General features: G+C 34.3%; 2 protein-coding genes and 1 long non-coding RNA gene across 9 annotated transcripts in view; 2 read left to right on the top strand and 1 right to left on the bottom strand.

The window, feature by feature from the left end:
- Positions 1–13,477, top strand: part of LOC141376355 (uncharacterized) — a 974,232-nt gene that overhangs the window by 11,645 nt on the left and 949,110 nt on the right. The window lies entirely within an intron of this gene.
- Positions 1–13,477, top strand: part of LOC110438850 (protein mono-ADP-ribosyltransferase PARP14-like) — a 102,717-nt gene that overhangs the window by 6,233 nt on the left and 83,007 nt on the right. For both annotated transcript variants that reach the window (XM_073914651.1, XM_073914653.1), the window contains exon 2: positions 8,356–8,427. The gene's annotated coding sequence lies outside the window, so the exon portion shown is untranslated. The remainder of the gene's footprint in view (positions 1–8,355; positions 8,428–13,477) is intronic.
- Positions 1–13,477, bottom strand: part of kcnip1b (Kv channel interacting protein 1 b) — a 65,324-nt gene that overhangs the window by 3,496 nt on the left and 48,351 nt on the right. For all 4 annotated transcript variants that reach the window (XR_012385894.1, XM_021479166.3, NM_001008632.2 and 1 more), the window contains 4 exon segments: positions 3,413–3,537; positions 2,390–2,459; positions 206–276; positions 26–133 (listed from right to left, as the gene is read on the bottom strand). Coding sequence is in view for 3 of the 4 variants with exons in the window: in XM_021479166.3 (XP_021334841.1) it covers positions 26–133; positions 206–276; positions 2,390–2,459; positions 3,413–3,537 (374 nt within the window). In the remaining variant the exon portion in view is untranslated.

Genomic DNA, 13,477 nt, shown 5'->3' with positions numbered 1-13,477 from the left:
CACCTGCCCTTTAAATATGACATACCTCCTTATTGATGAATCCATCTTTGTTGATGTCATAGAGATGAAATGTCCATTCCAGCTTATCTCTGACTGTCCCCCGCAATAGAGTGGATAGTCCCATCACAAAGTCCTGAGAGAGTGAGAAAATCATTTTTCTGTGCGTTGTCATTAATTTAATTCTGCTCTCATCTAGGCTTCATACCTCAAATTTTATTGATCCATTATTTCTGGTGTCGAACGCATGGAAGAGATAATGTGCATATGTGCTGGCATCTGTTAAAGGAGTGGCGACAGATGAAAACATTAAATATGTTAATTCTCTGAAATCGTATGTAATATTTAAAAGGTATAATTTACCACAAAATGGAAATACTGTCAGCATTTATTCACTCTCATGTCATTTTAAACCCATAAGACTTTTGTTCATCTTAGTAGCTACAAATGAACATAATCGTTATGAAATCTCTCCACTGTAAATCTGTTTACCCAAAAAGAGATCAATATGAATCTTTTGACCTTTTGACCTATTGACACTTTCTGCAAATAAATGCTCTAAATGATAATCCTCATTTGCATTTTGGAAGATACACTACTTATTTCAAATGAGCTGTAACAACACCATTCTTCAGCTTTTTAGGGGATAACTTAATAGTTTTATGTTCAGTCCACTTATATTTCTAAAACCCATTAAGTTAAAGAGCTCCTATTATGCATTACAAAAGGTCATATTTTGGTTTTGGGTCTCCAACAACAGGCTGATATGAATGTAAGGTCAAAAACACTTTAATTGTCTTGTAATATGCCTTTTACCTAATTATCCCAACGACTCGTATATAATTCTTTCAGCGACTCATTTTTTCCCAACAGCGTGAGACTCAACTGCTGTGATCGGTCCGATGACCCAGTCTGTTGTGATTGATCGACTGGGTTCACCGCTAGACAGAGAGAAACACCCAACAAAGCTATGAAGTGAAACAGAGTATGTGAGAGCCCAATGCAGGAATGCACTAAAACAATGCAGTTAAACAACAGCATATTACTCTACTCCAAACAGTATCAAAACTTTATCTATTTTGAAAATTGGCCACGCCCCGCATGTGTAGGAACAGCCAATGATTGCCATAACAAAAACAAATGGCTGAGGATCGTGAGTTAAGAAACACTTTTAAATCAGTAAAGGAAGAAGCACACGTCACATTTTCAATTTGGTTTTGGGCGCAATATGTGAATATCCCCATAAGAATTAGCCTGAGTGATACAGTCCAAGCACTGATCTATAATAGATAAGGGATTACAAGCCATGTGGGGCAATTACAGGTCAACAAAAATGAAATGCAAATTTTGCAAACTACAAAAAATGAAGAATTGTAATTGCACTTGCATCTCATGTTCTGGAGGCGGAAATAACTGGTCTATATGAACTGTAACTGTTACTGACAAAGTCCCTGTCAAAGTCTGACAAAGTCAGAATCATGCATTGCAGTGTATTGTATTAATTATCAGTAAAATCACAGGAACAAACACAGCTCTAGATTGGCTATACTTTGGTATTCTTGTGAAAATGAACTTTAACCCTTTATTCCCCGCAGTCGAATCTCCAACTGTCAGTGATCTTCATCTTCGTGTCATGATCAGTCTCGAGATCCCCAGTGTTCCGCTAGTGTCTGAAAGGAAAATTGCGTTCACTTTTTACCGGATCCGGCACTTTATATTTGGTGATGTACCGTATTAATGCATTCAGGCAAACCCAACACGGTTCATTTCCTCGACTCTAAATTGATTCTTTCCTTAATGAATTAATATATTTTTTTTGTTTGTTTTGTTTGTTTTTATTAATTAATAGTTTTAAACACGGTGCACTTTTAAATTTAAATCTCAGCTGGAATCTTCCATTCATTTAGTGCTGTGTTACAAACGACATGGAATGTCATTTTCAAAAATCCATAATAGGGGCTCTTTAACTTGATTCCTTCATGTTGTCCCAACACAAATCATTGTGTGGAACCTAGAATTTTTTACAGTGCATGTTAATTTATAAACTTAAACACAAATGAATATTTTGTCTGTTTTAATCCATTGCATAAAACAAATTCCAGAGTAATTGGTGGTTCATTCTGCTGTGGCAAACCCTGTAACATCAATGACTATGCTAAAGGAGAGTCCATGAGTGAACTCATGGAGTTCATATGGATTTTTTAAAATATCTTTATAAATATTTTGAAAACACATTGAAGGGAGAGACAGAAATCTTTCAGATTTGATTGAAATATTTTTATTTGTCTACTGAAGATGAAGAAATTTCTTATAGGAATGGAGAAACATGAGGGTCACAAAGTGATGACAGGTGTTCTTTTTGGTGTCAACTAAAGAATTGTTTGGAAAGTACCTCCATGTGGAAAAAATTGTGCATAAATGTGTTTAAAAGTGTCCTCATTCACCACTCCACTTGGACACTCCTGTGGGGGAAAACAAACAGGTCATAATATTGCTACGAGACTCATTTTTGGATATTTCAAACCAGTAGTATAGAAATATGTGAAACAATTTAGGAGACCACTTGATAAATATAGTTTTGGATTGATTTTTTTTAGGTGTTTGACTGAATTTGTTATATTTATTTTACTGGTGTCAAAATTTCAACCACAATTATTGTTATAATTATTTGTTTTCATTTTATTATTTGATTTATTATTATTTGATAATTCTTTTAAGAAAATGACAGAATACAAAATGTTTTATTCAACCAAGAGTTTCTTAACCCTTCTAAATTTAAAACATTTGTATTGTGTTAAAAAATAACATAAACATGCCTGAAAACATGCCACTTTTTAGTATTTTCATGCTAAAAAAATTACATTTATAAATAGAAATGTGATAATGTAAATAAAATACTAGTATAAAATAAATAAAAAATGAAAAAAAGCAGTAAACATATTGTTATGTACTGTAACATCTAAAAATAACACAATATAGAGCAAAAAAGTCTAGTGGTTTTAATAAAGCTTTTTAAAACACTACAAACATTAGCTGCTGTGTGGGTGTGCTGTTGAGCCTGACTGTTTATGTGAGTCTAATACAGCATGTGAATGTTGGTATTGTGAAATATGACTATAGCTGACTGTTGCTTGAGGCTAGCACACAGTGATTAGTGACAGGCTGGATAATGCAAAGAGGAACAATAAGAGTTTACAGTGTTTTAAAGACAGATGAGACACGGGCAAACAGAACCACAGGGACAGTATATGCAGATGAGATGCGATGATTCATAAGAGAAGATATCGAGGCATAAGGATATATTGCGTAAACAGATAAGTTTCTTATCAGATTGCAAAATGTGTCAAAAGAAATTTGTGTGAAGTAAATGTGCTGATGTGGGAGTGATGGGAATGAGAAATACAGAGCGGCGTACATTTTTGAAACCTCTGTATAGAACTTGTAGCTCTTGCTTGGAGAAGTTTGTCTGCGCCTCGAGCTGTTCGAGACCCTCCGGTCGATGGCAGACCATTGTCATCTCTAATTCATCATCTACTTTATCTAGAGAGAAAAAGGAGAAGGAGACATGTCAGCTTCATGATAATAAATGGACACTGTTTACTCTGAGGTTGCTCTTTTATAGAGCAAGATGTATAAACTTTATTACAAATGTCATTGCTTAAATTTTGAGGCAAATAAAAAGGAGACACAAAAAGACCAGAGGACCAGAGAATGAATGTGGATTGTGTTATATTGTACAAGAAAATTTAAATGTGAAATGATTGGCCTTGTATAGAATTATCAGATTTTAGTTTTAAGAGGTCACATTTAGTTATAATGCTGGATACAATTTGCAGTTTTGGCATACTGTTTCGGGAGGGAACCCTGAGCTCGGAGATTCTTGAGCCCAGGGCTCTCGCCTGGTCATGCAGCATGACAGGAGGACTGAGATCAGGTAGTTCTCGAGAGCTCCCACTGGTGAAGGAGGAGACGGGGTGGATGGGGGGATTCTTCAAAATGAAGACAAGGAATGAATGATGAATGGGTTTATTTATTGGAGGCTAGAATTCATCTGATTGGTCTAGGAATGGTATCTGATTGGAGTAGCAATGATTATTAATGTGAGACCAGCCACGATCAATCATATCACATGCTTCTCTTGAAATTAGTTTATAAAACTTCATTTTGTGACGCAAAGAGAAAAAATGTAATCATGAAAAATACTAAGAGAAGACAACTAAAACCTGTTTCAATTATAAGAGATCTTAAAAACAGAAAACATAGAAGACAAAAAGACAGATTTTTAAATATATTTTCAAGATAATAAAATTTTAAATTTCTCAATACCTCAATATGGAAAAAAATAATATTAATATATTAAAATAAATTATATAATAGAGTAAACATATTATAGATTTGTTTCCTATTAATTGCCAGAACTGGGTTGTGGCTGGAAGGGCATCCGCTGCATAAGACAAATGCCGGAATTCGCTGTAATGACCCCTGATATGTATGGGAGTAAGCCGAAAGAAAATTAATGTATGAATGTATCTTATTAAATCTACAAAAGTGTTTCAGTTAAGAGCAGAGGATTTTTTTCTTTGTCTTTTGTTGTTTGATTAATAATGATGAACGCAGTCTGCAGCAGGAAAGTAGAGCACTGATACTTTAAGAGCTGTGCAGTTTTGATTTACTGTTGCACTTTCATTTTTATTCTAATTATTTTATGTTCATTTATTACATAACAAACAAGAGTTTATTTGAATATTTAGGTGCAGCCTGCTTTTAAAAACATGAATGAATGAAAACTTTAATGATTGAAGCATGCTCCAAGCTGCACAAGCCATGTTATGATTTCTGGGATTTCTGTTTGAAACTGAGCTTTGCTGAGAAAGAAATGCAGACTGCTTGGAAATCGAACAAGATATGATGCAATATCACAATAATTTTATCTCGATTCAAGTTTTGTAATTTTTTTTTAATAATTGTTGGAGGCCAAAATTGTAATCAAATTGAATTTCAATGAATTGCCCAGCCCTAACTCAGCCTTTTCCAACTTATTGTTTTCCCTCAAGCAAAAAACAAAAAATAACTTAATTTGAAGATTATCGGAATCACAGAAAAAAATGTGTGGATGCTGCTAAATCATAATGTCTGCGTAAGTACGAAAAGGTGCAAGATATTAACAAACAGAATAGGTGATACATATGAGTATTTGCTAAGATATTAGCTTAATATTTCACTTCACCATTGAAACAATTCTTGTTCTAAAAATTTTAGGTAAGTTTGGCCAACCACAAATGGATCACTGATTTGTCACTTTGGCAGTTTATAATACTATAACATGACAATAATTGATTATTTTCAGCAGCATTTTCATTCAGTTAAGTGTGATTGTTTACATTATTTGACATGTCATGAACTTATGAAATGTCATGAACACACACTGTATCTTTGGTCTAGGAGTCTAAAGTAATTAGGTGTGTTTAATAAATGAGATTAAGACAGTGTATATTGGTGTGCCTATATTTTATTCATCTTTATGGGATTTTAGTTTGCATAACATTGCTTCATCTTAATGCATTTAGAGAGATTATAAAGACTTCATTGCATTTTTGCTGGTTATTAGGAGCGTGCCGTTTCTCTTCACAAAAACAGTTACAGTGCTCAAGGCGAACCCACTGTGCACCTACACTTCAAAGACTAACACTTTGATAGGAAAGAAAGTCGGATGACTCATGTGTTTCAAGAGATTCATGCATGCACAGGCTCATACACACTCGGCCCCCTGCAGGCCCCGCTGCTGCTGCTGCTGTGTCAGCTGAGGAGAAGTGATTGGTTGTGGGTAGAGAGGCAGATGGGGTGATGGGGGAAATCAGTAGAACGAATGAATATGGCTTTGGGTTGCTTGGGGGAAGACCTTCATCTTTCACAGTACGCTGGAGAGTCATTGGACCCCTTCATAAATGCCCATACCCTTTATAAATACTCGCTCTGGTTTTCATGCACACACACTTTAACCTCAAAGTCACAGAGATGTGCATATATAAAAAAAAGCATGTAGTGAAGGTTTTGAATGTATGGAATGTTAAAACACAATCTTGGTTTGTTAAATTGATTGTTTCATGTACAAAGGAAATAGAAAAAAAGCCATTTGTAGACTGATTTCCCTGAGGAGTCTGAACATTGTGTAAATTTGATCAATTCCAATGTGTCAGCTTGGCTCAACCATTAGTGTTGATTTTGGTCCCTTTAATAAAACGATGAAGATATTTGGTCTCTTGATCAATTAATCATTGTTTTAAACCCACAGCCAACCTATTGTTGGTCATGTCTATCCCTTCATGACCACAGTGTGATGGTTACTTCCAGCCGAAAAATAGGCTGTCACAAAGCTTAAATCAGCTGAAAAAGGTTTCTTGAATCTGATAATGAGTTCAATGAACTCAAATGGCCTCCACAGTGGTGTTAATTTTGACAGCAGATTTTGACTCAGTTTTAGTCTTAGTCTTTTGACTAAAGTTCCATTTTATTTTTAGTCTTCTGAATGATTTTAGTTTTAGATTATTTTTAGTAGACAAAATTTTCATAAGATTTTAGTCGACTAAATCTACTCTAGATTTAATTGACTAAAATATATTTGGTTTATTTTAAATGCAATTTAATTAAAATATTGTAAACATTTATTATATAAAAAATTCAGACTTAAAATTAAATAAAACATTATCATTAAAATATGAATTATAGCTTTTCCTGTCAGGATTCTGCCACTTGGGTCTTGTTTTGGTGGCAAATTTCTGACACTAGCCCTTTTTTTTCTTGTATGTTGTGCTTGGCTTGAGTTTTCTCAGGTCAAGCACTCTTATTCTGTTCTTGTCTTCGTGTTTTGTATGAGTGTCGTCTTGGCTGTGATTGGGCCATCCTCGTAATGCATGCTCTCATCCCGGTGTTTGTGTTTGATCTGTCAGGCAGTGTGCCGTTTCATTCTCAGCGTTTCAGTCTAGTTGGTTTCGGTCTTGGTTGGCGATGGGGATGAAACGCATGTGTAAGTGCATGGTCAGTGATTTGTGTACTCAAGTTTTGTGTTCTGTTTATTGTGGATCAGTTACTTTTCAAATGTTCATGTGTGCGTCACTATCACACAAATCACTAGATTAATTCGGATTAGATATTTACCAAAATACATCCCTCAATCACACGCTCGTCACAAAAATTATGACAAAATTTTTCATCAATGAAATGAACACTGCTCCACAGTAACTAGATCTCTACGTGCACCTCTAGGATGTTGTTGAATGGGAGATTCACATAGTGGAAGTGCAGCTAACAACTGTCAATAAGGACTAAAATCTCTGAAGAATATTTCCAGCACCTGGTTAAATCTATACCATAAAACATTAGGGTAGTATAAAAAGAGGTGCAAAACAGTATTAGCAAAGTATCATTTCTAGAGTGGATGTTGAGAGCAAGAAGTTTGTGCTTAATTCCACCAGGACTGGACCAAATTATGCAACTGAGTTGGTTCAGCCAGTTCTCTTTTTAATGGAACTCATTAAACCCTTTTGAATTAAATTATGACAGTCTATTTCCTCAATTTCCCCCTTGTACTCAACATATGGCCACATCAACTCTGTGATTTATAGCACAGCCCGTAATACACTGGCCAGTCACTAATACATTTTATTCATTACTTTCTGAGCATTTCTGAACGTATAAACGCACAAACACAGTCACTTGCAATGATTGAAAACTATCTCATTAGCCATTTCAAGCTAGTTTGGGCAATTCATAACCAACAAATGAACTAATTTTATGACTTAAATGCATTTTCTGCTGATGAAGACCTATTTAGAGCAGTATGAATTTCTAGGAATTGCTGTGGAACCAATTTGCTTTTCATCAGCTAAATTTCAACAGCTTGATCTTTCTGAAATTGGTTGACAATGAAGTATTCTAAAAGTATTACTGAAAGATCATGCGATGCTGGAGAAATTATGCTAAAAGTCCAGCCATCACATAAATTACATTTTAAATTGCATTAAAATGTTTCAGGGGTGTCCAATTGTGTTCCTGGAGGCCCACTGTTCCGCAGATTTTAGTTTCTAGTGAGCATGAAGACTTTGATTAGCCAGTTCTGCTGTGTTTAATTAGGGTATGAGCGAAACTCTGCAGGATAGTGGCCCTTAAGGATGAACTTCCTGCTGTATTTGGTGAGCATAAGAAAAAAATATTTAAAGAAATTATACTGACCTCAAAATGTGTCCTTTTTACATGATGCCTTTACTCATTTTAGGAATGTAACTGCCTAAAATTATTTTCTTTCATTGGATTCAAAACAGCAGCTTAATGATTCTTAAAAGCATCTCTTGTGTTCCACAGATAAAAGAAAATCATTGACTTGTGGTTTTGGAAGAACGCAACATATAAACTCATTTTGTATTCACAGCAGAGGTGAGTTAATGTCATTTTTATATAGCTCATTTACATTGTTTCAAATCTGGAATTAAACAGCTACAATGTTGCATTTTCTGGGTTCTGTCCTCCTTTGCAAAGGAATATCACTGACCAGACATGCACAAAATCAACACAGGCTCATTAGAAATACATGCTTCAGCCTACATTTTTGTGAAACTGCTAAAAAAATGTACTTCAACATTTGTTTTATAGCAGTTTTGGTAAAATGAACACTATATGGGAGAATAACAGGATAATGTTTTGTTCCTTTTCACATTAATGACAGTTACAGGGACATATTATTAATGAATAAATATTTTTTTTTAAGTGCAGTTCTTTGTGACGCAGAGTGCTTGGATTCAAGTCCATTGAAGCACAGTTCATCAAAACAAATAAAAAAAATAATGTAAAATGAAGGTAAAACTACATACTATAGTCGCACTGTACTTTTCTGTTACATTTGCGTTTGAATGTAGTTTAGCAGGTGATATGTAAAATAAGCTCCACTTTCCCATGGACATGTACAAGAAGGCTATGTATCTGAAACATACAACAAAACGTATCTTGACCAAAGCATTTTATATCCGCAAAAAATGTAGACAGCAACCTCTAGTGGATTTGTCATTTGAAAATGGCAACGAAACATTCTTGGACCGACATATTTTACTTTTTGCATAAAAAAATGTAAGCTGAGGCGTGTATTTCAATGAGCCTGTGTTGCCCAAAATTGTTACATTGTTAAAGTGCAAATGTCAGAATGTATTATAATGTGGCTTTTGTAACATTACTTTTTCATTAAGAGCAAGAATTAAGACTTTGTCTGTATTTTAATGCATTTTTGGTCGTTGTTGTCGAATATTTTCTTCTTGAACAAATTTCAGTTAGGCAGGTCATCTTAGCTCCTAGTTGGCACACAATAAAATTTGAGATGCATTAGCCAAACAAATACTTCTACTACATTATAACTGATCACATATTGTGATGAAATCTGGTTTAGTCTGCCGGAGCACACTGCTTTCATACTTAAAAAGTGATAGTTAAAAAAAAACTGAAAACTCTGCCATAATTTAATTACCATTCACTTGATCTAATCCGGGTTGACTTTCTTCTGCTGAACACAAAAGAAGATTTTTTGAAGAAAGCTGGAAACAGGTAACCTTTCCTTTCCATACACTCTAAAAATGCTGGGTTATTTAAACCAAAATTTAGCAAAATATGGACTAACCCAAACATTGAATTAAATTGGGTCCTTTTAAAGAGCCCCAATTATGTTTTTTTTGAAAATTACCTTCCATGCAGTGTGTGACACAGCACTAAATGAATAGAAACATCCAGCTGATGTTTAAATCTAAAAGTACACTGTTTAAAACTATTGATTCTTTAACAAAATAGTCGAGAGTTGAATAAATGAATTGTTTTAGGTTCAGATCTTTTGCCTAAACATGTTAATGTACATCACCAAATATGTAGTACTGGTTTTGGTAAAACGTAAGCGCGCCTTTCCCTTCAGACACGAGTGGAGCATGGGGGATCATGGGACTGATCATGATGCGAAGATGAAAATCACTGACAGACAGAGATTTGGCTTCTTATTAAAGTTCATTTTCACAACAACACCACATAGCCAACCTAGTGCTGTGTTTGTTTCTGTAATTCTTCAGATTTTAGATACTATAAACTATGCTGCAATGTGTGATTCACCGTCCATTTGCTATTATAGCAGCAGAGACTATTATGTACAGTATGGCACTTTGACAGGTAACTGTTGCAGTTCATACACTCTCAGCAATAAAAGTATGTGAGCTGTCACTAGGGTGGTACTTTTTCAAATAGTACAAATTTGTACCTAAAAGGTCCATATTAATACCTCTAGGGTACATATAGTACATAAAAGTACAAAAGTGTTCCTCTTAAAATTTTTTGCAACTAATATATACTTTTGAGGTACCAATACAAACCCTTTAAGTACAAATGTGTACTTTTTAAAAAGGTACCACCCCAGTGAAAGCTCACGTACCTTTAATATTGAGAGTGGATGGAACAGTTTCTTCTTTCTCTGGATCATAACATGTAAGTATAATTAAAATTGTTGCCTCGTTTTGTGTATTATGCAAATTATGTATTTATTTGTGTGTTGTAAGTTGTTATTGCTCTGTGCGGGTTGTAATCAGTTATCTATTATAGATCAGTGCTTATACTGTATCTTTAAGGTTAAATCTTTATGGGGCTATACATATTTAGCATCCAAAACCATGTTAAAAATGCGACGCATGCTTTTTCCTTTAGCAATTTAAATGTGTCTTTGAATTTGCGCTTCTCTGCCGTTTGTCTTTGCTATGTCCACCATCAGTTCCTACACATGCGTGGCATGGTCAAATTTCAAAATAGTTAAACTTTTGCCACTGTGTGGATTAATACTTAATGTGTGTTGCTGTTATCACTTGGGGTTAGCGTTAAGAGTAGAATAATATGCTGGTAACTGCATTGCTTTATTGCATTCCTGCATTGGGCTTTCACATTCTCTCCGCTACTTCATAGCCGTGTTTGGTCTCTCTCTATGTCTTGCGCTGAACCTAGTCAACCCATCACAACAGACCAGGTCATTGGACCAACCACAGCAGATGCAAAAGAATAGCCTCACGCAAAAAAGGTGTTTGGGAACAAATGAGTCGCTAAACAAATCATAGGGTAGTTGTTTGGATAATGCAGTAAAATTAAATGCATATTATAAGATAATAAAAGTGTTGTTTGACTCTGCGTGCAGCCTGTTGTTGGAAACCCCCAAACCAAAATATGACCTTTTATAATTTAAAATAGGGCTCTTTAATTTAATTAAGAAAATCAACTCAGCAGGTGGTTAAGTCTGTATTACATCTAGAATTGGGTTGAAATAACCCAGCATTTTTTAAAGTGCAGTGTTTGTTTTTCCTTCCTTGGATGTCAATCATTATAAGTTTACATCTTTATTTAAAATGTTTTATTTTGTGTTTCAGAACAAAGAAACCCATTAAGATTTAAAACTATCCCTTTAGGTCAAATTTAAACTCTGTATCTGTGTTCAGTTGCCTAGATAAGGTTGATAAATCATTCAGAAACAACAAACTAGATATAAAAGCACCCTCAGAAGGAACAAGAGCTTTGTAAACATCATTGTATTTCCAGACTTAGAATGACAGATCCTTCAGCCTTCTTCTTTTCCTGTTTTCATCAGTGTTAATCTCTCTATTCCATGTCCTTGGAAAGGCAAGCTATTTTTTCTAGCTTGACAAGATACATTTGCAATGGGAACACTCAGAAAATAAACTTGAATCTGAACTGAATTATACTGCTTCGCTATGCGTCTAAAAAACTCCTCGACCTGTCTGATATGTGTGATAAGAATGTAATAGATACACCTTAAGGCATTTTTTTGCTTTTACAAGAGCTTAACGGGGCAGCCTTTCATTTCATCACTCTTAATTATCATCTCCCTTTTTTTACACATGCAAACTGATGTGAGAGTGAAAAGAGAAGGTGAGAGAAAACTAATGGGAACACTAGGAAAAAAGTATCATTTAATTCAGGGAGGGATAAAAGCTGAGAGAAACAGATTTACCATGCACTGATCCTCATATTCACTGCTTGATTCATTGCTTGGACAATTCATTATTACAAAGTCAAAATGCTGTTGTTTATTTTAACTTAGCAGCAAAATATAATATATATTTTATTAATCATTATATTTAGTACAATTTATTGCCTACACAATCAGTGTATAATCATACATATTTTTTATTTATTTTATTTTATTTAATTTTATTAGGATAAAAGTGTTTTCATTCATATTAATTACATCATTTATTGTCTACACAATCAGTTCTTTAATGCATTTCTAACCTATTTTTTTATTGTTTTGTTTATTTTATTTTATGCTACATAATTATGCCAATAAATTAATTGTAAACTGAGACAAACATTACTCAAAAAGTGCTGAAAATATGTGTTTTAGTATGGAAAACAGAGAGATTACTAAAAGCATAGAGTATGGTAAAGATGTCAGCACATGAAAAAAAAATGTTAATAAGGGAAACTGAGCACAGCATGGTACTGAAACGTTCTCTCCATGCATCTATTTCTCTCTCTCCCTCCCTTTAATGTTTAAAATGGCCACAAAGTCCTTGAAAACAGCAGCAATAGGAACACACTAAAATAAACTTTAAAGTCACATCCTCCCTTCAAGCTGCTATTAGTCCCATTAGAGTGCTTCCTCTTGAAGAGATGGAGGAGAGTTAAAAACAACAACAGCACAAGCCTTCTCCTCTTCCAGTTAAACTATCTGTTCATTATTGATTTTATTACGTCAAAGATTAAATATTTAACCTTTGAACACATTAGCAAAATCACTGCAGATTATAATGCATTGGCAGTTTGCAATGTTGCTTTCAGACATCACATTTGAAAATCACATTGTTTTAGCAGTCCAACTCTAATTGATTTGAGCTAATTTGATGTTGTTGTGAATTGTTGTCAAATTGTTGTAGCATACTACTGCTATAATGGTAATGGTGCAGAGGAACATTAACCTTAAAATCCCTTTCAGCATATCAGGATAAATCCTGCTGTAAACACTTAAAACAGTACAGGTGCAGTAAATAATTTCTGAAAAATGCTGTTGAAGATTGAAACCAAAAGACGAACATAAATACATTAACTCTTAAATTAGTATTGTAGTGTTTATGGATCCAACCTGAAAAGCTAGTTGTTAATGATTTAAAAATGCTAGAAATCACAGAAAACAGGGAACTTTTTTTTCGTGTTGCCAGATGACACTTAAAAAAAAATCAGCAAATAAAAATATTCCTTTCATAAAACCAAACCCAAACAAATATCGTGACCTGTTACCGCCTACATTATTAACTTAATGAAATCTATTGTTTGTGCCCAAAGATGCTTAAGCATTGCTTACAAATAGTGGACCTGGCAAGACTTAAAGAAGCAAAAAACATTGATTTAATTGGTGACTGGTATGTGTTGTGTAGGCTATTCATTTTTAAACTTGCACAAAAGC

Source organism: Danio rerio, chromosome 10, assembly GCF_049306965.1.
Source record: "Danio rerio strain Tuebingen ecotype United States chromosome 10, GRCz12tu, whole genome shotgun sequence".
Lineage (NCBI taxonomy): Eukaryota > Metazoa > Chordata > Actinopteri > Cypriniformes > Danionidae > Danio > Danio rerio.
The sequence above is the reverse complement of the archived record's forward strand: the minus strand, read 5'-3'. Positions and strand labels throughout refer to the sequence as shown.